The sequence below is a fragment of the Saccopteryx bilineata genome, chromosome 10, assembly GCF_036850765.1.
Source record: "Saccopteryx bilineata isolate mSacBil1 chromosome 10, mSacBil1_pri_phased_curated, whole genome shotgun sequence".
In the NCBI taxonomy this organism is placed as follows: domain Eukaryota; kingdom Metazoa; phylum Chordata; class Mammalia; order Chiroptera; family Emballonuridae; genus Saccopteryx; species Saccopteryx bilineata.
In genome coordinates, this window is record NC_089499.1 from 46,686,638 (window position 1) to 46,710,757 (window position 24,120).

The following is a 24,120-nucleotide window of genomic DNA, read 5'->3' on the forward strand; positions in this document are numbered from 1 at the left end:
GTTCTTACTGACATCTCCAGCTCTAATTGTTACCACATGGATGGATCATTCCAGCCTCCTTCCCTTGTTTATTTGTAAATTTCCACTCAGACAATGAGAAACCTAGCTCCCACCATCCATCATCCATTTACTTAATTGGTCAATTTACCTTCATTCTTGAAAGATGTTTTTCTTGGGTATAGAGATCTGAGTTAACCAATTTTTTTTTCTTTCAGTATTTTTAAGATGAGACTCCACTTTCTTATGGCCCACATAGTTTCTGATAAGAAATCTGATTTAATGGTGATTTGATATTTGTCTTTCTTATGTAATGTGTTTCTTTATTCTAGTAGCCTCAAAGATCTTTGTACATTTGACTTTCAGGAGTTTGACTGTGATGTCTAAGTATGTGTGATTTTAGGGGCTTAGGTGTTAATTATCCTATTGTGATTCTCAAGCTTCCTAGATCTATGATTTGCTGTCAGTCATTAATTTTATTTTTTAATTAATTTATTTTCCACTTATTATTGACATACAAAATTATGTTTCTGCAACATAGGTGGTCATTCATTAACTTTGGAAAACTTTCTTGGATGATCTGTTCTTTTTTGTTTTTTCCTGCACTTTTTTTCCTCTTTATGTTTCATTTTGGTTAATCTCTACTTACCTAACTCCAAATTTGTTGAATTTTTTTCCTCAGTTGTGTTCAGTTTGCTGCTAAATCCATCAAAGGAGTTCTTCATTTGTGATATCATGTTTTTTATTTTTAACATTTTCACTTGACCTTTTTAAAAAATCTTAGTGAGAGGAGAGGAGGCAGGAAGAGAGACTCCCCCATGCACCCAACTAGGATCCACCTGGAAGGTTCAATAGGGAGCGATGTTCTGCCCATCTTGGGCCATTGCTTCATTGCTTAGCAATGGAGCCATTTTTTTAGCATCTGAGACAGAGGCCACAGAGCCATCCTCAGCACCTGAGGCCAACTCACTCAACCCATCGAGCCATGGCTGTAGGAAGGGAAGAGAGAGAGAGAAGAGAGGTGGAGAAGCAGGTGGTCACTTCTCCTGTGTGCCCTTACTGGGAATTGAACTTGGGACATCCACACGCTGGGCTGACACTCTATTACTGAGCCAGCCGGCCAGGGCCATTTGACTCTTTGTATAGTCTCCATCTCTGTGGAAATTCTCCCTCTGTTCATGCGTGCTGCCCACCTTTTTCACTGGCTCCTTGAACATATTAATTATAATTACTCTAAAGTCCTTATCTGATGCTTCCAACATCTGTGTTACCTCTCATTATGGTTTTGTTGAATGCTTTATCTCTTGAAAATTAGTTGGGGTTCTTTCTTGCTTTTTTATGTTTCTCATATTTGATTGAATGCCAAGCATTATGTATAGAAGAGCTGTAGAGACTAAGGGAAATAGTTATCTACCCCTAGAAATGGCCATTCCTTCTTTTTTGTCATGATGTTCGTGTGAGGGGTGGGAGTTTGTTCACTCCAATCAGTAGTTAAACTGGATTTTGGTTTTGTTGTCACTGTTGTCATCTTCAGCACTTCACAAATTTCATGCTCCTCTAGAAGGGGACTGTTAGTACCTCGTACTGTTTGTGGGGCCTGAAGTGCCAGGGCCTTTTTCTTATATTCCTGCTCAATCCTCAGCTTTTAGCATTTCCTGTAGCACAGAAGGGATCCCTTCCATACTCTTGCCCCTTTTTGAGGTAGACTATTCTTTTCTGTCACTCGATGCCAAGCCCACAAACCTTGGCTCTTCAGGTCAAGCCTCAGTCTTAAGCAGGGCCTGGGAGCTGGACTCTTCAGCATTCCTGCCTCTCCCCGGCAGGGCAGCCAAACTTTGCCTTGTACCTGTGGCAGGTCTTGGAGATTTTTTTTTATTGGTGCACCATCCTGGATGCAAGGGGTTATGCCTCACTCTCCTTGGAGTAGACAGCATTTGTTTCTTCACCAAGTTGAGGGGTTGTTCTTTCTGGACCCCTGTCCTGCCCCAGTCTTCCCTGTAAGCACCTGGTGGAAACTTATGGAAAAGAGCTTGCAATTGACTACAGATGTTTCTCCTGTCTGGGCTCCCTGTTATTCTAAACTGTCCCCACCAGCCCACACCTGACCTTTATGAATTCATTAACATTCTAGCTGCTTTCTTCTTACCCTCCATGTCCCACCACCTCTTCCTCCTCAGTGCTGCCAAAGGCGTGACAGTTTGTACCTCTGTCGAGAGACTTGTCAGTCTTTGGGATTCCATTCAGTTGATTGCCTTGTGACTTCAGCTCTCCAATAAGCATAAGAAGAGTTATGATTTTGTAGATTATCTGTTTTTTTTTTCCTCACTGTTAGGGTGAGGACATTGTTTCTTGAAGACTTCTACATCATAAATGGAAATGAAACAACTATTAAACATGTCTAATGTGTAGAATCTTATGCCCAAAACGATGGACAGTGTAAAGGCCTTTTCAGCAGTTTTTCTGCACACACTTTTACCTCACTAGTTGACTTTAGAACCTGACCTGTGTGAGGCTCAAAGGGTACCTGCGCCATGGGTCAGATGCTTCTTATTTCTGGTGTTTTGGGTGCTGTGCAGTGGGGGGAAGGTGTGTCACTGTACATATTGTGGATAACCCAGTGGGGGGCTGATAAGGAGTTCTCAGGCACACTAATTTTTCTTCAAGGAGCATAGACCCGTTTTCTCCCCAAGTGGTGAATTTTCTTGGTTACTGTTCCTCAGAGGCCCCTCCCTGGTCTGTAAGCCTGAGAGACAGGCTGGCCTTGGACATCTGTCATCTCTGAGTTACTGGAGTCTGGATGCTGTAGCCCTTATGGGGAACACAGACTTAGAGTAGAAGCAGTAGCCCAGAGACAAACAGGGGTATCGATGGCACAGCAAGGCCAAGAGACCATCACCATGGTGTGCAGAAAGGTGGCGGTGTCAGAGCCCAGGCCCAGAAGGAATAGCCTGATTATGGGCAGTCAACACACAACGTACTACAGACTCGGGCTCAGGTCTCGATCCTGCCCCTGACGAGAGGTCAGATTTTGGGCAAGGTCCTTCTGAGCTCCATTTTCCTCCTCTGAAGCAAAGCCACCTCTTACAGAGGAGATAAGATACCTTGAAGGGGTCCTCACCATCTCCCCCCACCCTGCTCCCCGCCCACAGGAAAACCTGCAGAAGCTTGTCCACATTGAACACAGCGTTCGGGGCCAAGGGGATCTCCTCCGTCCAGGAAGGGTGAGTGCCACCGCCACCATGGGCAGGGGCAGGGGCAGAGCACGTACTGGCAGCAGGCGGGCGAGGCTCTGATAAGCCCCATTGTTCAGCTGGGCTGGCCCCAGACAGGCCTGGCTGCAGGTGCTGTTTAAGTGAGGAGGAGGGAGGGCAGGGCTGGGCTCACAGGGCCCATGGACTGCCTCCCCTGGGGTTTTCCACTCCGAACATTTAAAGAAACAGTGCCATTTGGGTTCAGTGTTCCCTGTAGTTCTCCACCTCAGAAAAGAAGTGACACCAATTATTCTTATTTAAGTCCCACATTGCTGGGAAATCATCTCTCAAGAGCCCAATAAAGCATCTTGAAAATAACATTTTTCAAGAGACAAATTTGTCCACTTTTAAGCTCCCAAATGGGAAACATAAAACTCAGCTTGAAAATAGTAAAAATATGGCCATTACCTGTTACAGTCCATGAAGGACAAGAGACAAAGAAATGAGAGGTTGGGCTCAGATTCTACAAAATCACACTTAGTGTTTAGTCCTGGGTCATCAGTTCAGTAAATATTTATTAAGCAAGTATCTCTATCCTCTAGAATTAAGGAGGACATAGCCACTCTTCAGAGGTCTGCAGCTATTTTAGCAAAACTTTAGAGGCTTTGTTCTGAATGGACTCTTGTGGCAGCACACCAGGGTGAGAGCCATTGTTTGGACCACTCTGTATCTGGGGCTTGGTATATTTCCAGGTGGAATGCGCCTGAGAGGCCAAGACATCTGTCTTCAGAGCTGCTCTAGCATACTCAGAGCATCTCTCTTACGCGGGGAATTCCCCCAGGAGCTGCTCTCTGGCCCTCCAGGAGGCTTCATAATTTAACTTTCCAACTCAGGGGCCTCTGCCCTCACCCTTCTCTAGGGCAGTAGGGGACATCGGCCTGGCCACTGAAGTCTACTTCTCTTCCCACAGGAGTTTCTGAAGGAAGGGACACTAATGAAAGTAACGGGGAAAAGCAGACGCCCCCGGCACCTGTTCCTGGTAAGTACCTGGCCCCCAGACCAAGTCCTGGGACTGTCAAGTTCCATGAAATTTTCTACGACAAGCGTTCAGGGACAACTGGAAGGCAGGGGAGAAGACCGGAACAGAGCCGAACCTGCAGTATGAGACTCATTCTGTGCAGCTGAGCTTTCCGGAAAGCTGAGAGCTTAACCCTTGGAAACCACAGGCCATCCCTGATTTATTATAGCTCAAAGATTTTGAATGGAAAGGTGCTAAAACTTAATTACCCATGTCCTCAATTTAAACATCCTAAAACCGAGAATAACTGTCCAGTTGTCTTATCTATCACGTGAGAAAACAATCCAGAAAGGAGAGTTGACTTGGTCAGATCTCCCAGCATGTAAGTGAGTGGCAGAGGCCCAGAGGAAACTGGGGCTACGCCCCCAGCCTAACACTTTCTTCACTGTGCACAAGACAGAATATAATCTAACATTTTGGATGATTAACACCCATAGTCTGGAATCTCAGGGAATGACCAGGCCCATAATGTAGTAACATCAACCTCAGTGGCTGTTAAGTCTCAAGCAGCTCTTTGTCCCTCCTACCAGCCATCTACACCCCCATGAGAACCCTTCACCCTGACGGTTTGTGCTGCAGTACAAGGGAGAGATTTGGCTACAGGCAAGAGATTAGAACCCCAGCAGGAACTTTGAAAGGGATCTGAGAGCTACACAATGGATAGTTCAGAGTGGATAATTCAGTGGAAAGTTTGAGTTCTCAAAAGGATCTCAAAGTCCTCAGATTCTTGAGTCCCTTTCTCTAGATAATTTATTGAACTGTCTATATACCTCTGACATTTATTCTCTAACTCTTTACTCATCTCCTGTGTGCCAAGATCTGGGCAGGGTATGTAGATGTGGCCCCTGCCCTGCTGTGGATCTTGGAGTCCAGTGGGAGAACCCATCCCTTGTTCCATGTTAGACTCTAAATATTTAAAAACTCTATCCATGCCCTTGAATTTTAGATACCTGTGTGATAATGAGGGAGACTGAGCTGGTTAGATACTGATCTGACTCTTAACCCTCTGTAACCCTTAGATCACAAACCTGTCTGAGCCTCGATTTCCCACAGGGAAAGTGGAAATACAAGGCAGTTCTGGGAATTAAATGAGGCCCATAGAAGCAGCTTATTTGATCAGAGTTTCCACCCTTCCCTCTGACAATTATCCCATGGGACACAGGCCTTTCTGCCTACAGCTGCAGAGTCCCCAGCTCCCTCTGCCCCAGCACAGCTCATGACTGGCTCTCCCTGAGGCCTTCTTCAGAATGAAAAGGAGAGGCCTCCAGGATGATAAGGAAGGAGCACCAGCTGTGGAGTCAGACAGACTAGATCCCCATCTCAGCTCTGACTTGCTGGCTGTGCAACCCATGGCAGGTGCTGGTGCCTCACTGAGCTTCCGTGTCCTCTGGACAATGAGGAAAGTAGTCCCTCCTGGAAATGAGGAAAGTGCATGAAGCAGTGGCTAGACCAGGGAGCGCCCATGTCTTCGTCCCCATCCGGTGAGCTCCTCTGGCTGTGTCCCTCTCACAGGGACTTTGAATGCCCTGCACATTCGCAGTGTCATGATCTTCCCCAGTCTACGCTCCCCCCCCACTTCCTTCCTTCCTCTTTCCTTCCCCCATGCTCACTCCAGAGAGTCTGGTTAATCCTTCTTCATAGCCTCTCTCTCACTCAATCGTGATGACTGGCCTGGGTCTCTCCAGTGCCTGAGCATTATTATCCACAAGCCCCCTCCAGGGTCTGAACCCAGTTCCCCTTCTCTATCTCAGCACAGATTCTCCTGTTGAGTAGGTGTTAGTGCTGTTTCCTGGAGGGATAGATGGCAGGAGGGTGGGCAGACAAGGAGCACCATGGCAAACACAGTGATGGAAAAATTTTTTCTTCCTCATAAGATGCCAGTATCTTAAAATAATCTTAACTGCAGCCTGACCAGGTGATGACGCAATGGATAGAGCATCAGACTGGGATGCGGAGGACCCAGGTTTGAGACCCCGAGGTCACCAGCTTGAGCGCGGGCTCATCTGGTTTGAGCAAAGCTCACCAGCGTGGACCCAAGGTCGCTGGCTCGAGCAAGGGGTTACTCCGTCTGCTGTAGCCCCACAGTCAAGGCACATATGAGAAAGCAATCAATGAACAACTAAGGTGTCGCAACGAAAAACAAATAATTGATGCTTCTCATCTCTCTCCGTTCCTGTCTGTCTGTCCCTATGTCCCTATCTCTGACTCTCTCTCTGTCTCTGAATAAAAAAAATAAATAAAATAAATTTAAAAAAAAAAATCTTGACTACAAAGTAAAGTCAGGGCATCTGCCCACCGTCAACACAGAGTTGTCAGTGAAGCTGTAGAGAGGTTTCCATGGCTCCCACAGCCCCCCTCACGGCCCATCCAGCCTGAGCGGTGGGTGGGGCTGCCCTTTGGAGGCTCCCTACTGTGAGAAATTCCCCCTTTCTCTTCTGTAAGGAATCTGTCTTCCTTCCTCCAAATGGGGCTTTAAAACACATGCTTTGAAGAAGAAAGGAAAACTGTGAGCAATTAGAAGGCAGCCTGGTTCTGAACCCATCATAAACCCTCAGGGTGCTAATGGCAGTTGCCATGGCAGCAGGTGCTCAAGGGGCAGCCACGAAAAGGCTGGACTACTATGGTGAGTGACACAGGCGGGTTCCTCAGAGTGGGCTAATGAGTGAGGCTCTGTATGGGATTTGGTCACTGTCCGCAGAGGGGGTCAGGACTCACTGTGTGGCCACCCCCAACACACCGCACCTGAACAGACTAGAGGCACACTCATTTACTTACCAGTGGTAGTCAACCTGGTCCCTACCGCCCACTAGTGGGCGTTCCAGCTTTCATGGTGGGCGGTAGCGGAGCAACCAAAGTATAAATAAAAAGATAGATTTAACTATAGTAAGTTGTTTTATAAAGATTTATTCTGCCAAACTTAGCGAAAATCTGATATAAAGTACTTGGTAAGTAGTTATTATTATATGTTTTAACTTGCTGTAACTCTGCTTTATAAATTTTATAAAGTAAAGTGACTTTCCTACTTTATAAATCACCATTACTGTGGAACCAGTGGGCGGTTAGAAAATTTTACTTAACAGAGATACAAAAGTGGGCGGTAGGAATAGAAAGGTTGACTACCCCTGACTTACACCCTGGCTCACCACCTGTTATTGGCAGGTTATCTAGCCAATCTGTACCTCAGTTTCTCCTGTCTATGGCTGCTTTGGGGCTACCACAGCTGGGTTGAATCATTGCAACAGAGACCATATGACCCATAGAGACTTAAATATTTATTATCTAGGCCATTCCAAAAATGTTTTCTGGTCCTGTTCAACTCCAGTTCCAGTTATAAACAATGAGGCTTAGAGACAGGACAGATTTGCCTGAGGTCACACAGCAGTTCAGCACCCTGGTCCAGTCTCTCATACTACTCTGGCTGGGACAGCAGGGTCCCAAGAAGAGCTGGTGTCAGGAAAATTCATTCATTCTGTTCCCTCAGCAGACCATCTACAGGGAAAGGAATTGTTAACTCCAAGCTCTCACCCTATTTCAGACCTTAGATGCCCTGTCCTGTGCAGTGCTCCCATGATACAGGGCTCACTCAGGGCCCTCTCTTAGTCTCCTTAGTGAAATCGGGGCAGAGATGGCCCTAATTTCACGGGTGAGGAAGCTGAGGCTCAGAGAGGGAAACAGCTTGCTGATAGTCACACAGCAGCTACAGAGCAGGGTCAGGATTGACAGCACACAGACCACCAGAAGCGTGATGTCATCTCTTCAAATCGTAAACCTTTTTAGCCAAATAGAAGTACTCTCTCCTAAAGAGGTGAAGTGACATTCATTCATTATGTTTTTTTTTCCTGTCTGCCTTGCATGAGGGTGGGGAGCCTTAGTTGTTCATTCAATAAATGCTAATTGAGCACCTACTATGTCACTGGAGGTGCAACAGTGAACAGGACCCATCAACTCCCTATCCTGAGGACCTCCCTTCCTTCTTTCTTTAACTATACTTTATAGAGGCTTAATTTATACAGAGTAAGATGCATTCATCTTAATTGTATATGTCAGAGTATATTGACAAATCTGTGTCATCATGTAACCACCACCTGGATCGAGATAAGAACATTTCCAACCCTCTAGAAAGGTCCCCTGTGCCCTTAGTCACTTTCCCCCAGCCCTACCCCAGGCAACCACTGGGCTCATTTCTATAATTTCTGTCACTCACATTAGTTTGCCTGTTCTGGAATAGTATATGTTAACAAGCAGTGTGTACTACTCTGTGTCTGGCTTCTTTCAGTCAGCATGTTTTGAGGTTCATCTGTGTCAATGTGTGTGTCATCATTTGTTCCTGTTGATTGCTGTGTGGTATTTCACAGTATAGATGGACCACAGTTTGTTGATCCATTCACCTGTGGTTACAGTTGGGTTGTTTCCACTCTTACTGTGAATAATGACTTTGCACGTCTCTGTCCTTGACTTTTGGTGGGCATTGGCATGTATTCCTCTTGAGTACCTGGGAGTGGAACTATGGGGAAGAGGCTAATGTTTTAGTCCACAGTGGTTTTGGCTCTCCTATGGGGTCAATGGGGAATGCCGAATGCCTGTACACCCAGTGCTCAGCCTTCTGGAGCCAAGACATATCTGATGGGCTTTCCTTCTCCTCAGATGAGTGACATGCTCCTGTACACCTATCCCCAGAAGGATGGGAAGTACCGGCTGAAGAACACACTGGCAGTGGCCAGCATGAAGGTAAATGCCTAATGCTAGGTGCCCTAGGGTAGGCAGGGGAGACCCCAGGTGAGGAGGGGACAACATCCCTGTTTCTAGGAGCTCAGAAACCAGTTAGGAAGAGGGAGCCCCAAGGAACAGTGTTATCTTGCGGGTTACAGCAGGATTATGCTGTAGGTAGGCCAGAGTTGGGGGGCAGGGAGCAATGATAAGTGAAGACTTCCTAGAAAAAGAGATCCGAGTTGATCCTATGTGGACAGATGGGGAAGGGTGTCCTAGAAGGAGAGAAATGTGTAAACAGAGGCTCAGAGGGAGGAAACAGGTAGGTGTTTGGTAAATTTTTTAAGCTGTGGTAATGTGTACATAAAATTTACCATTTTAACCATTTTTAATTATACAACTCAGTGGCATTAAGTACATTCACATTGTTAGGCAACCATCACCACCATCCATCTTCCCAAACTGAAAGTGTAGTACCCATCGAATATGAACTCCCCATTCCCCTGACTCCAGCCCTGCAGCCATCCTTCTCCTTTCTCTCTCCATGACATTTTTAATATATTAATACTTCTGTCATATAAGTTTCAGGTTTATAACATTATAACTTGACCTCTATATACACTACAAAGGGATCACCCTGAAGAGTCTAGTTACTATCCATCACCATACAGTAGACCCCCTTTACTCTTTCATCCCCCCCAACCCCTTTACCATCTGATAACTACAAGTATTTCCTCTGTATCTGAGTTATTTTTTGTTTGTTTTTTGATTTCACATACAGTGAAATCATACATTATTTGCCTTTCTCCTCCTGACTTATTAGCATCATACTTTTGAGGTCCAATCATGTTGTTACAAATGGCAAGATTTTAATCTTTTTTATGACTGAGTAGTATTCCATTGTACCACATCTTCTTTATCCATTCCTCTATCAATGGGCACTTAGGGTTTTTCTATATCTTGATTATTGTAAATGATGCTGCAATGAACATAGGAGTGCATATGTATATTTTTTGATTAATTTTAATGAGGTGACATTGGTAAATCATGGTACATATGTTCAGAGAAAATATCTCTAGGTTATTTTGACATTTGATTATGCTGCATTCCCATCACCCAAAGTCCAATTATCTTCCGTCACCTTCTAACTGATTTTCTTCGTGCCCCTTCCCTCCCCCAACCCCCTCCCTCTCCTCCCCCCCCCTGTAACCCCCATACTCTTGTCCATGTCTCTGAGTCTCATTTTTTTGTCCCACCTATGTATGGAATCATATAGGTCTTAGTTTTTTCTGATTTACTTATTTCACTCAGTATAATGTTATCAAGGTCCATCCATGTTGTTGTAAATGATCCGATGTCACCATTTCTTATGGCTGAGTAGTATTTCATAGTATATATGTACCAAAGCTTTTTAATCCACTCGTCCACTGACGGACACTTGGGCTGTTTCCAGATCTTCGCTATTGTGAACAATGCTGCCATAAACATAGGGGTGCATTTCTCCTTTTCAAACAGTACAATGGTGTTCTTGGGGTATATTCCTAACAGTGGTATAGCTGGGTCAAAAGGTAGTTCGATTTTTAATTTCTTGAGAAATCTCCATACTGTTTTCCACAGTGGCTGCACCAGTCTGCATTCCCACCAGCAGTGCAGGAGAGTTCCCTTCTCTCCACATCCTCGCCAGCACTTACTCTGTGTTGTTTTGTTGATGAGCGCCATTCTGACTAGTGTGAGGTGATATCTCATTGTGGTTTTAATTTGCATTTCTCTAATGATTAGTGATGTTGAGCATTTTTTCATATGCCTATTGGCCATCTGTATGTCCTCTTTGGAGAAGTGTCTATTCATTTCTTTTGCCCATTTTTGGATTGGATTGTTTGTCTTCCTGGTATTCAGTTTTACAAGTTCTTTATAAATTTTGGTTATTAACCCCTTATCAGATGCATTGTCAAATATATCCTCCCATTGTGTAATTTATCTTTTTATTCTGTTCTTATTGTCTTTAGCTGTGCAGAAGCTTTTTAGTTTGATAAAGTCCCATTTGTTTATCCTGTCTTTTATTTCACTTGCCTGCGGAGACAAATCAGCAAATATATTGCTGCGAGAGATGTCAGAGAGCTTACTGCCTGTGTTTTCTTCTAAGATGCTTATGGTTTTACAGCTTACATTTAAGTCTTTTATCCATTTTGAGTTTATTTTTGTGAGTGGTGTAAGTTGATGGTCTAGTTTCATTTTTTTGGCAGGTAGCTGTCCAATTTTCCCAACACCATTTGTTGAAGAGGCTGTCTTTACTCCAATGGATGCTCTTACCTCCTTTGTCAAATATCAGTTGTCCATAAAAGTGTGGGTTTATTTCTGGGTTCTCAGTTCTGTTCCATTGATCTATGTGCCTGTCCTTATGTCAGTACCAGGCTGTTTTGAGTACAATGACCTTGTAGTATAACTTGATATCTGGAAGTGTGATACCTCCCACTTTATTCTTCCTTTTCAAGATTGCTGAGGCTATTCGTGATCTCTTTTGGTTCCATATAAATTTTTGGAATATGTGTTCTGTATCTTTGAAGTAAGTCATTGGTATTTTAATTGGTATTGCATTGAATTTATAAATTGCTTTGGGTAATATAGACATTTTAATTATGTTTATTCTTCCTAACCATGAGCACGGTATATGCTTCCACTTGTTTGTATCTTCCCTGATTTCTTTTATCAATGTTTTATAATTTTCCGAGTACAAGTCTTTAATCTCCCTGGTTAAATTTATTTCTAGGTACTTTATTTTTTTGGTTGCAATGGTAAAGGGGATTGATTCCTTAATTTCTCTTTCTGACAGTTCATTGTTAGTGTATAAAAATGTCTCTGATTTCTGAGTATTAATTTTATATCCTGCCACCTTGCTGAATTTATCAGGTCTAGTAGTTTTTTGACTACGACTTTAGGTTTTTCTATATACAATATCCTATCATCTGCAAATAATGATAGTTTTACTTCTTCTTTTCCAATTTGGATACCTTTTATTTCTTTTTCTTGTCTGATTACTGTGGCTTGGACTTCCAGAACTATGTTGAATAAGAGTGGTGAAAGGGGACACCCTGCCTTGTTCCTGATCTTAAGGGGATTGCTTTTAATTTTTGCCCATTGAGTATGATGTTGGCTGTGGGTTTGTCATAGATGGCCTTTATCATGTTGAGGTATGTTCCCTGTATTCCCACTTTGCTGAGAGTTTTGATCATAAATGGGTGCTGGATTTTATCAAATGCTTTTTCTGCATCTATTGAAATTATCATGTGTTTTTTATCCTTCCTTTTGTTTATGTGATGAATCACATTGATTGATTTGCGAATATTGTACCAGCCTTGCCTCCCCAGAATAAATCCCACTTGATCATGGTGTATGATTTTTTCATACATTGCTGGATCCGGTTTGCTAATATTTTGTTGAGGATTTTAGCATCTAAATTCATCACGGATATTGGCCTATAATTTTCTTTCTTTGTGTTGTCTTTGCCTGGTTTTGGAATCAGAATTATGCTTGTCTCATAAAAGGAGCTTGGATGTCTTTCTTCCTCTTGAATTTTTTGAAATAACTTGAGAAGGATAGGAGTTAGTTCGTCTTTGAATATTTGGTAGAATTCACTTGTGAAGCCATCAGGCCCAGGACTTTTCTTTTTGGGAGTTTTTTGATAACTGTTTCAATCTCATTTGTTGTAATTGGTGTGTTTAGGTTTTCTGATTCTTCCAGATTAATTTTTGGAAGATTGTATGTTTCAAGGAATTTGTCCATTTCATCTAGCTTGTCTAGTTTTTTGACATACAGTTCTTCATAGTATTTTCTTACAATATTTTGTATTTCTGTTGTGTCAGTTGTTATTTCTCCATTCTCGTTTCTAATTTTATTTATTTGAGCCTCTCTCTTTTTTTTCTTGGTGAGTCTGGTTAAAGGTTCATCGATCTTGTTGACCTTTTCAAAGAACCAGCTCCTGGTTTCATTGATCCTCTGTATTGTTTCTTTAGCCTCTATGTCATTTATTTCTGCTTTGATCTTAATTATTTCCTTCCTTCTACTAGCTCTGGGCTTTACTTGCTTTCTTTTTCTAGTTCTTTTAGATGTAGGGTCAAGTTGTTTATTTGAGCTTTTACTAGCTTCTTGAGGTATGCCTGTAATGCTATGAACTTCCCTCTCAGGACTGCTTTTGCTGTGTCCCATAAATTTTGAGTTGATGTATGCTCATTATCGTTCGTTTCTAGAAATTTTTTAATTTCTTCTTTGATCTTATTGTTTACCCATTCGTTATTTAATAACATGCTATTTAGTTTCCAAGTGTTTGAGTATTTTTCAGTTTTTCTGTTGTGGTTGATTTCTAGTTTCATGCCATTATGATCAGAGAAAGTGCTCAATATGATTTCAATCTTCTTAAATTTGTTGAGACCGCTTTTGTGCCCTAACATGTGGTCTATTCTAGAGAGTGTACCATGAGCACTTGAAAAGAATGTATATTCTGCTGTTTTAGGGTGAAAGATTCTGAAGATATCTGTTAAATCGAGTTGATCTAGTATGCCCTTTAAGTCTGCTGTTTCTTTATTGATTTTCTTTCTTGAGGATCTATCTAGTGATGTTAGTGGGGTATTGAAATCCCCTACTATTATAGTATTGCTGTTGATCTCACTCTTTAAATCCATCAAAGTCTCCATTATATGTTTAGGTGCTCCTATATTAGGTGCATAGATATTTATAACGGTTATATCTTCCTGTTGGATTGCTCCCTTTATCATTATGTAGTGACCTTCTTTATCTCTAACTATAGTCTTTGTTTTAAAGTCCATTTTGTCTGATATAAGTATTGCTACCCCAGCTTTTTTTTCATTTCCATTTGCGTGAAATATTTTTTTCATCCTTTTATCTTCAGTCTATGTTCATCTTTTGTTTTAAGGTGTGTCTCTTGTAGACAGTATATGTATGGGTCCTGTTTTCTTATCCACACAGCTACCCTATGTCTTTTGATTGGATCATTTAATCCATTTACATTTAAGGTTATTATTGATATGTAATTGTTTATTGCCATTTTATTCTTTAAAACTGTATTCCTCTTTTGCTATATTCTTTTTCTCCTTTGATCTGTTTACAACAGGCCCGTTAGCATTTCTTCCAGCCTTGGTTTGATGGTAGTGAATTCTTTGAATTTTTTTATGTCTGGAAAGCTTTTTATTTCTCCTTCAATTTTAAATGATAGCCTTGCTGGATAGAGTAGTCTTGGTTGTAGGCTCTTGTTCTGCATTACTTTGAATATTTCTTGCCATTTCCTTCTGGCCTCAAGTGTTTCTGTTGAGAAGTCGGAAGTCATCCTTATGGGGGCTCCTTTGTAGGTGATAGTCTTTTTTTCTCTAGCAGCTTTTAATATTTTCTCTTTATTCCTTAGCTTTGGTATTTTAAATTATGATGTGTCTTGCTGTTGATTTCTTTGGGTTTCTCTTTAATGGAGTTCTCTGTGCTTCTTGAACATGTGAGATGTTTTCTGCCTTAATTGAGCGAAGTTTTCAGCTATGATATGCTTGAACAAAGTCTCTATCCCTTGTTCTTTCTCTTCTTCAGGAACCCCTATAATGTGGATGTTATTTCTCTTCATGTTGTCACAGAGCTCTCTTAGAGTTTCCTCAGACTTTTTGAGTCTCTTTTCTTTTTTCTGCTCTGCTTCCGTGCCTTTATTTATCATGTCCTCTAACTCGCTGATTCTATTCTCAGCTTCATCCATCCTGCTTTTAATTTCTTCCATTGTGTTCTTCATTTCTGATACTGTATTTGTCATTTCTGACTGATTCTTTTTTATTATTTCAATGTCCTTTTTTATATTTGCTATCTCTTTATTTAGGTGTTCGTAATGACCATCTATTGTTGTTCTAATATCTTTGAGAATCCTAACAATCGTTATTTTAAACTCTGTATTTGGTAATTTGGTTATATCTGACTCATTCAGGTCCTTTTCTGGGGATTTCTCTTGATTCATTTGTGTTGCATTTCTTTGCCTTCTCATTTTCTTTGTGTAAAGGAAGGTTTTGGCCACTGGAGTCCACTGGGTGTGGCTTCTGTTCCCTAGGTGTGGTCTCTCTGCAGGCCCACCACCCCTCCTGCTGTTGCTGCCTAAGGCGTTTGGGTATGGGCATTGCCGGTGCCTGCCCACTGGGGCTGTTGCTATGGTTTCTGCCTCTCCTTCACGGGAGTGGCTGTGATCATGTGCTCGGGTGTACAAACTTGGTGGCCTTGGCCTTTGTCTCGCCCCCGTGGGTGGCGTTATGCTCAGCCCTGAGGGCAGTGGCGAGCACCTTTGCTCAGCTGCAGGTCTCCGCCTGTTTCCGGGCTTTCGCCTCGCTCTTGCAGAAGGAGCGTGCTCATGGGCCGGCTGAAAGCCTTGGCTCCACAGGCCAGGTGGGCCTGTGTGCCCACGATCAGTAGCGGAACTCTGCCTGTTCTGGGCTTTTGGCTCCACCCCCGTGGGAGGAGCCGGCTCCCAAGTCAGGCCACAAGCCTCGGTTCTGCGAGCGGGGCAAGGCTGTGCTCCTGCGCCCTTGCTCAAGGGCTGGTCTCCACCCCTTCCGGAGTTCCCGCCCTTCTCCCGCAGGCTGGATTACAGGCTGCAGGCAGCTGGGCTTGACCGCTTCTGCATGCCCCCTCCTCCCCAGCCGGGCAAGACTGAGCTCACACCTGGGCCCAGTGGTGGCCAGCCGGCTTCTGTCCTTGCCGACAGAATTGCACCTCCACATCCCGCCACCACCCACCATGTGGGTGCGGGCGCTGCAGCTCAGACCCTAACACTCACTACTGTAGCCCTGAAAGCTCCCTCCTTCTAAGCGACTCTGCTCTGAGTGCCGTGGGAGAGCTTGTTTGACTGATGTCCTGCTTCCCTTTGCTGGTATTGCTGTTTCCAGGGGAAATATTCACTTCAGATTTGGGAGTGACCGGTCCCAGGGCTTGGGGTGGCTGTCTCTCAAAATGTTTCTCCCTGTGCCTCCTAGATTACACTCTCTTCCTGCTACTCTGGTACGCTCCTCCCTTCCCATCCCCCAGAGCCCCGGGTGAGTGGTTGTGAGAGAGATGTTCTGTGCGGTCCCTTTAAGAAGAATCCTGGGTCTGAGAAATCAGTCTCTTTCTCACTAACAGTATCCTGTCTGTTTCCAGCTAAATACTGTCCATACGCCTCTTCTAGGCTCTGGGGCTGCAGGCTGGGGCTTTGTTCCTGGGGCTCAGGACCCTCCCCTCTCTGCTAAACTCACTTCCCGCCACGCGAGTCTCTCCCAGCTGCCACTCACTCCGGGGAGCTGGGCAGCCCTCTCCACGTTTCCGCTTTTCCTACCAGTCTCAGTGTGGCTTCTTCAGTGTTCCTTGGTTGAAGAGTCTCCTTAGTTTAATCCAAAGTTGGTTTTTCCAGATGATAGTTCTTAAAATTAGTTTGTAATCCACTTTGGTTCTGGGAGGTGGCTGTTGGTACGTCCGCCTACTCCAGCACCATCTTGTCTTCTGTATATATATATATTTTATTAGTGTTTTTATTTTCTTCGGATAAAGAAAATGAAGTGGATTATGTGGTAGTTCTGTTCTCAATTTTTTGAGGCATCTCAATACTGTTTCCCATAATGGCTGCACAAGTTGATAATCCCACCATCAGTATACAAGTGTTCTATCTCTAGGCACCTCACAGAATTGGAATCACACAGTATTTGTCTTTTTGTGAGTGACTTACTTCACTTAGCATTACGTCCTCAAGGTTCATCTGTGTTGTAGCATGTGTCAGAATTTCCTTCCGTTTTATGTCTGAATGATCCATTGTACATATATCCCACAATTTGTTTGCCCATTCACGCATGGATAAAAACTTGGGTGGCTTCCACCTTTTGACTATGGTAAATAATGCTGCTGTAAACTTGGGATACAAATACCTGTTCAAGTAGCAGATATTTTTTTAAACAAACGTAAGAAAGGCGCGGCCCAGCTGGACAGTTTTGTGGGTAAGGGCAGAGAGACAGGAAGGAAGAGGGCCTGATCATGAGTGGCCGAGTTCAGTGTACCTTCATCCCAAGTACGAGAATGGCTAGGAGCTGATGGAGATTCCTGAGGGCTTGCTGGGCAGGAGGCTTTAGGAAGTTAATTCCGGCAGTGATGTCAGAGAGGGGAACACTGAGGTGAGAGAATGGAGCGGGAGGTAAAGAAGGGAGAAGAGCTGTGAGAGGCATTGTGGGGCCTCTCTAGCTCCTGGAAGCTCCTTACTTGAAAAAGGGGAAGAAGTAAGCATATTTCTCAGTAAGGAGGTTTGTTCTCTTTTGAAAACAAAAGTTTTGGGGAGGAGCCTGTTGGACAAGGGAGTGGGATAGCGTGGTCACTGAGCAGGTGTTTCTGCAGCAGGACAGTACTTTTGGGCTCTGGGCCCTGAGAGTGAGGCTCCACGGCCTTCCTGGGGGTGGGCAGTGGCCAGGAACCATGGAATCAGAGTCAAAGTTGGCAGATACACATGCACATGAGAGCACGTGTGCGCACACACCACCCCACCCCCACCCCTCGCCTTGACTCTGAGATTCTGAGGAAACTCAGTCTCAGAGAGGGGCAGTGGCGGGACCAGAGGAAGGATCTAATCTGTAAGTTTGCCCTTTTGTGCCCCTGTCCTGAGGGTGTGTCTGTTGGTTTCCAGGTCAGCCGCCCTGTGATGGAGAAAGTGCCCTACGCTCTAAAGATTGAGACTTCTGAGTCCTGCCTGACTCTGTCTGCAAGGTAAGGGGATGAGGGGGGAGGGGCACCTGGGAGACAGCGGGACAGAGCTTTGCAGGTGGGAAAGTTTAGAATAACAGATGTTTGATGTGTCTTCCGTTTTATTTTGGTGTCCTTTGGATAAAAGGACTGTTCTTTTCAATGTTTCTTGACCACTTTTGGATCATAGGCCACTTTGAGAATCTGGTAAACCTATGACTTCTCTCCCCTGCAAAAAAAAATGTGCATTCATGGAAAGTTTTATGTAGAACTTTGGGGGTTTCTAGAGCCCTTTTAAAAAATATATATAACAATAACAATATTTTGTGGTTATAAAACTTTACAGATTATTGGGTCTTTACAGCAACACAAAAAGTTAAGGCAGTAAAGAACACACTGTGCACCTTAGTTCATAAAGTATCTGCTTTCTGGCTTTCGTGTCTAGACAGAAACAAATAGCACATGAGCATGCATCATTCAGCTTTCGCTGGTTTGGGGTTTGACCTTCTCCCAGAACCCTCTTTTTTTTCTTTAGGACCTCAGGCTGCCCAGGGGTCCCTCTTGCTGGTTTCAGGCAGTGAAAGAGCCCCACTCCCTTCCCCCGTACTCCCACCCTGGCTCTCAGGGCAAGGCCAGCTCAAGCTCAGACACCAGGGAGGTGTGGCTCCTGCAGGGCCACACTGGTCAAGGTAGGGGTGGGACAGCGTTCCCAAGGCTTGGGTGTCTTTCCTCTCAGGTAGTGTGTGACCAAGGGGTGGCAGCAGTGCCCGCTGTGTAGGGTGGAGGTTCTGGTGTAACGCAGGATGTACACACACTGACCCACACGCTGTCTCATAGATGTGTTTGGTCATTAAGCCTTTATTAGCCACTCCCAGTGCCTGGTTCTGTGCTGAGGACACATACAATTTAAGCCTTGATTTGCTTGGGGGTGAGGGGAGCCCACATGTAGGTAGGAGTTGTGAACTGGTTACAATACAGAACACAACTACGCTAAGAATTAACAGTGGTGACGGCAGGTCACCTGCACTGAGCACCTGCTGGGTCTCAGGCCCCTCCTCTGGCCCTCATCACCACCCCGGGAGGTGCTTCTTGCTGCTGCTCCCATGCTTGGGGAGTCGAGGCCTAGAGAGGGGTCACACATTCGTGTGAGGCAGAACGGGGGTTCAAGCACAGGACTGTGTGACCCCGAGCGCTTTTCACTGCCATCTACTGCCTGAGGAATAGAAGCAGCCTTGAAAATTCCAAGGAGTAATCCCATTCGGGGGAATGAGGTGAGGCTTCCTGGAGGAGGTGATGTCTGGTAGGATTCCATGGCCTGTCCTCTCATGTCTTGGTCAAATCAGAGACCTGGGGAGACCCAGGATACGGTTTCTGTTTGCCCAACTGTGAGGTGACAGGCCAGGCTCAGCCCTTCGGGTGGAACTGCCCCTCTCTCTTAGGGCAGGAGCACTGCCCTTTGGCCAGTGGCCTCAAGGAGCCACTGTCACTGACAGGCTGGTCACCTTTCTGCTAACCCAGATACTTTACACAGAAGCTTCCAGGGACAGCAGGACCCATACATGACCTTTTAGAGACATGGCATCTGGCTGGCTGCCACCCTTTTCTCCTTCCCAGGGAGAACTGGTCCCTTCTCTGGCAGAGGCTGCATACTTAGTGTGGTGAGAGCGACACCTACTGGACCCTGTGAGAATTAGGCAGCTCAGCCCAAAGTACCTATCACCACACACAGGGAACCTTCCGGGCACAGAAAGGGGATGTGGGAAGTCAGCTTGGATGAGTGAGTATCTAGGAAGTTATATGGGAAACTGTCAGGGCAGTCGGAGAGACTGGAGCCTTGGCCTTTGCCAGCTTCTGTCTACTCCAATCTCCCTGCCTCCTGCCTGCTCATCCTTCCTGACGTGTGGACCCCTCAGACCCTCCCTAACACCCCTTGCTTTGCCATTGACAAAGCCCATCTTCACCCCACATGTCATCTCATCCCACAAAAGCCCTGGGAGTTAGAGGAAGACTGGTGACACTTCGTGTTGCACATGAGGAAGCGGCCGAGCGGGCAGCAGCCTGCCCTGGCCACCCTGCTAGCGGAGGGGGGTGCTGAGTACAAGCTCAGCCCTGTCTGGCAGGCAGTGGTACCTGCTGGTGGGATTTCAGGCGCCGAGAGGCTCAGGAGTGCGCCCTCACTAACTCTAGCTTGTGTCCACAGCTCCTGTGCAGAGCGAGACGAGTGGCACAGCTGTCTCAGCAGAGCCGTCCCTGAGGACTACAAGACCCAGGCTCTGGCTGCCTTCCACCACAGCGTGGAGGTGAGTGGGCGCCCTGGGTCTGCCTGACACAGCGGCACAGCCCTGGGTTTCCCTGGGTGGGCCACACACCCAGAAAGACTTGCAGCTCTTTGCATCAGGGCTCCTCGTTCTCCTGTCACCTCCCCTGCTGCGTTCCCACCAGCTCCGGGCGGTCACTGTGCAGCCCCAGCCTGGAGCTCGGCACCTCCAGTTGGCTGTTTCTAAGTGAAGATGAGCTTCCTGGAGGATGCAGGATGGAAAGGGGGGAGGTTATAGAATTAGAATCCACCCTGCCCCACACACATACACACCCCATACAGGAAAGCGGGTACCTATCCAGCTGGTCTCCTGATCAAACTGCTTGACCCCGTTTCATTGCTTTAGATACGGGAGAGGCTGGGGGTCAGCCTGGGGGAGAGGCCCCCCACTCTGGTGCCTGTCACGCATGTTATGATGTGCATGAACTGCGGCTGCGACTTCTCCCTCACTCTGAGGCGTCATCACTGCCACGCCTGTGGCAAGGTGAGTTGCTCATTGTGAGGAGTGTGTGCATGGGGGTGACATGGAGTGGGGAATCTAGGGGCATCCAGCAGCTACTACATGCCAGCCCAGAGAAGGGCATGTTCACACCATCCCTGAAAGGTAGGGTTGTCAATGCCCATTTTACGGATATCCTCAAACCATGGTGCCAAATCCCAGGCCTCTTCCATAACAATACCATGCTGCAAAAAGACAATCATAGCATATGTGGTCATTGTCCTTATGAAAAAAAGGTATCTGTCATGTTAAGGGCAATTCAGAAAAACAAATAAACACATGCACAGAAACTCCGTACAGCTGCACTGGAAAAGCAGGGGGACCTGACCCAGTCCCTGGAGGAGGTGGGGGATGGGTCGGCTAGGCCGGAATGCTGGGCCTCTGCAAATGCCGAGATGATGAGAACCGCTCCAACATGCGTCCCCCACTGGGCCTGCAGATCGTGTGTCGGAACTGTTCGAGAAACAAGTATCCTCTGAAGTACCTCAAGGACCGAATGGCCAAGGTCTGCGACGGCTGTTTCGGGGAGCTGAAGAAGAGGGGCGGGGACGTCCCAGGCCTGCTGAGAGGTACCCTGGGAACCACCCCCACCTTCTCCCAGGGGGTCCGTGTGGCTTCTCCCTGCCCTATGGTTGGTTCCTGAAACCGCTTGCCTGGGAGGTTCAGAACAAAAGCAGCCCCTGAAGAGAAATTAGGGGGTTAAATTTACACCTCGGGCACCATTTCCCAAAATGCTGGTTTCAAGGAAAATTGATAGGTTCTCCCAGAAGAAGGGTTCTGTGAGCAGCCAAGTTTGGAAACTGCTGGGTCAGTGCCTCTCAGTGAGGGGTCTCTTTTTGGGAGAAGGATCGTGAGACAGATAGAGCTGTGGGTCAGGGAAGGGCTGAGGACTCTGATTAGGTGCCTGAGGAAGCTGAGCTGACCCTTGAGAGACTGCTCAGGGGAAGGCTTTGCCCAAGCAGGGCTGGGCTGGAGGGACAGCAAGTCGATCCTGGGCCTAAAATCAGAGTTCTCTGGGGCCACCGAGGCCATCAGAGAGCACAGCCTAGCCCCAGTCCTGGGGACCTGGAGAAGAAGGGGTGGCCAGCACCCAGGAAAAGCCTTCCCTCCCAGCTCCCAGGGCCTTTGTGTCAGTAGAAGAGGGAGTGCCCATTTTTCTGGTCACACTTAAACCCTACAGTAAGGCTGGCTCCAATCTTGGGAAGGACTGGGAGCTCTGATTTTCAGGAATTTGTGTTCCAAAGTGTAGGTGTTCCTTTCCACGTGGACCCTTACCTCCCTTTCCCCGTAACATCTTGGTTACAGAGCGGCCAGTGAGCATGAGCTTCCCTCTGTCCTCCCCGCGCTTCTCGAGCAGTGCCTTCTCCTCCGTCTTCCATAGCATCAACCCCTCAACCTTCAAGAAGCAAAAGAAAGTCCCTTCAGCCCTGACTGAGGTAAGGCAGGTGATGCTTCCCTGTGGGCATCAGGGGATTTGGAAGGTTCATGGTCCTCCTGTGTGAACAGTGTCAGGCCCCCACACACCAGCCTGACTGGGCTCTTTGGGACAAAGAGGACCCCTGGCCCTAGCCAGTTAGCTCAGTTGCTTAGAGCATTATCCTGAAACACCAAGGTTGCAGGTTCGATTCCTGGTCAGGGCGTAGACATAAAGTGACCTGTATGAATGTACAACTAAGTGGAACAACAAATAAATGCTTCTCTCTCTCTCTCTCTCTCTCTCTCATCAATCAATTAAAAAATAAATAAATAAAGAGCACACCTAATGGGAGACATTCTGTTTACAAGGACTGACTCACCAGTAACAAGAGCAGTGCCGTCTCCTGGGCATGACTGAGAAGATGCCTGCCTGGTGGCAGAGGGCAGGACCTGAAGTGGTTGTGGATGGTGTTAGGAGATGTCTTTCACCTCCTTCTCTCCGCCTTTCTCATCCAACTCTTTCTCTTTTCTCCCTTCTCTCCGGCCCCATAGCCTAGCCCTAGTTCCCAAGGGTACTGCACAGATCACTGGGGCTTCTCCAACTCAAGCAGCTTCAGTCCTGGTTAGCTGCCCCCAGCGTGCCCTCTGAGCTGCACCGTCCTCTCACCCTGGGTCCCGCACAGGCTCAGGTGGTGAGCCCCCTGGCAGCTGCAGCCCTCTTTGCAGGAGACCTCACCATTGGCTAACCTCAATTCCTTCCTGCAAATAGGACCAGACTTACACGTCTAAATTCTAATCACAACCACAAATAAATGTGTGCCCATGAATATTCGAGCTGTTGAAAGGAGTGTAATCAGCTGTTTCAAAGTTTTTTTCGTTAATATTCATTATCGAGTAGCAGATGGCAAGGGTTTAAAAAAGTGTTAGGGGATGAAAAAATTTAATGGGTACAGTTCTATCCATTAACTTAATTCCTTTCGTATATTAAATATCTTGGGAATAACACATACATAGTTAAAAAAATTTTTTCAAAAAAGCACAAAAGAATATATAAATATTATCACATTTCTTATGGATCCTTTCAGAAATTTTAAAGCATATATATATATCATATTTTAAAGCATATGATATATATTTATAGATCCTCTCTTTTTTTTACCCAAAAGTTAACATTATATGACTCTTCACTTAGTTTCTCTTAAGATACTATTTCCCATTTGTTCAGACATACAAATCTCAACGTTTTATATCATATGGTTGCCCCATAATTTATTTAATGTCCCTTTCCACAAATCAAGAAAAGCTCACTCTGCTGGTGGCCTGCCCGAGTCCAGCTCATTGGAACTTGAGTGTTCCATGGAGGCGGAGTTTGAGAACCACTGCTCCTATCCCTCTATCGTCAGGCTGCTCTGATCCCACTGCCATGTGGATTTGCTGCAGCCAGCTCATTGGTGACTTGTATTCAAAATGACAGCCTTTTCATTAGCCAGTAAAGGCTGCACTCAGTGGGATCTGCAGTGGCCCCGGGAGAAATGTGTCCCAGTCTTCTACTACCCTCTGCCCTTCTTCTGGGGGCTTCACTTCACCAGGAAGACCTGCTGCCCGTCTGTCTAGTGGGAAAGTCAAGTGAACTTACTTCTAAACCTGGCCACCTTGTTCTAATAGTAAGACTAGTATATAGGGAGCACTTACTGTGGCTCAGTCACTGTACCTGTCAGGTAGGTCACCTGTCTTAATGTCATTTAATTCCAATTTAACTAGTAAAGAAACTGAGACTTAGCGGAAGTAGGTAAATTGCACGACATTACCCATCTATAAACTGGTAGCACCTGGATTGTTACCCTAGATTGGTATTAACTCCAAGCCTGTGTTCTTAACCCCACGTAAAACCTATTCAACAGGCGACTACTGCTAATAATAAGGGGAGAAGTTAACACATCCATTAGGCAGAAGATGATAAAACCTTTAGGTCAGCGGTTCTCAACCTGTGGGTCGCGACCCCGGCAGGGGTCTAATGACCAAAACACAGGGGTCGCCTAAAGCCATCAGAAAATATGTATTTATTATACAATACATTTTTAAATAAAATACATTTTTAAATAAAATATGTATTTCATCGGAAAATACGTATTTATTATACAATACATTTTTAAATAAAATACAATACATTTTTAAATAAAATATGTAT

General features: G+C 45.5%; 1 protein-coding gene across 1 annotated transcript in view; it reads left to right on the forward strand.

Moving 5' to 3' along the window:
- The window catches only part of FGD5 (FYVE, RhoGEF and PH domain containing 5), a 137,037-nt gene that overhangs the window by 103,425 nt on the left and 9,492 nt on the right, over window positions 1-24,120 (forward strand). Inside the window, exons 11-18 of the mRNA XM_066245645.1 lie at window positions 3,147-3,218; window positions 4,159-4,227; window positions 8,911-8,994; window positions 17,645-17,724; window positions 19,901-20,000; window positions 20,364-20,501; window positions 20,956-21,085; window positions 21,822-21,952. Coding sequence (XP_066101742.1) covers window positions 3,147-3,218; window positions 4,159-4,227; window positions 8,911-8,994; window positions 17,645-17,724; window positions 19,901-20,000; window positions 20,364-20,501; window positions 20,956-21,085; window positions 21,822-21,952 — 804 coding nt within the window. The remainder of the gene's footprint in view (window positions 1-3,146; window positions 3,219-4,158; window positions 4,228-8,910; window positions 8,995-17,644; window positions 17,725-19,900; window positions 20,001-20,363; window positions 20,502-20,955; window positions 21,086-21,821; window positions 21,953-24,120) is intronic.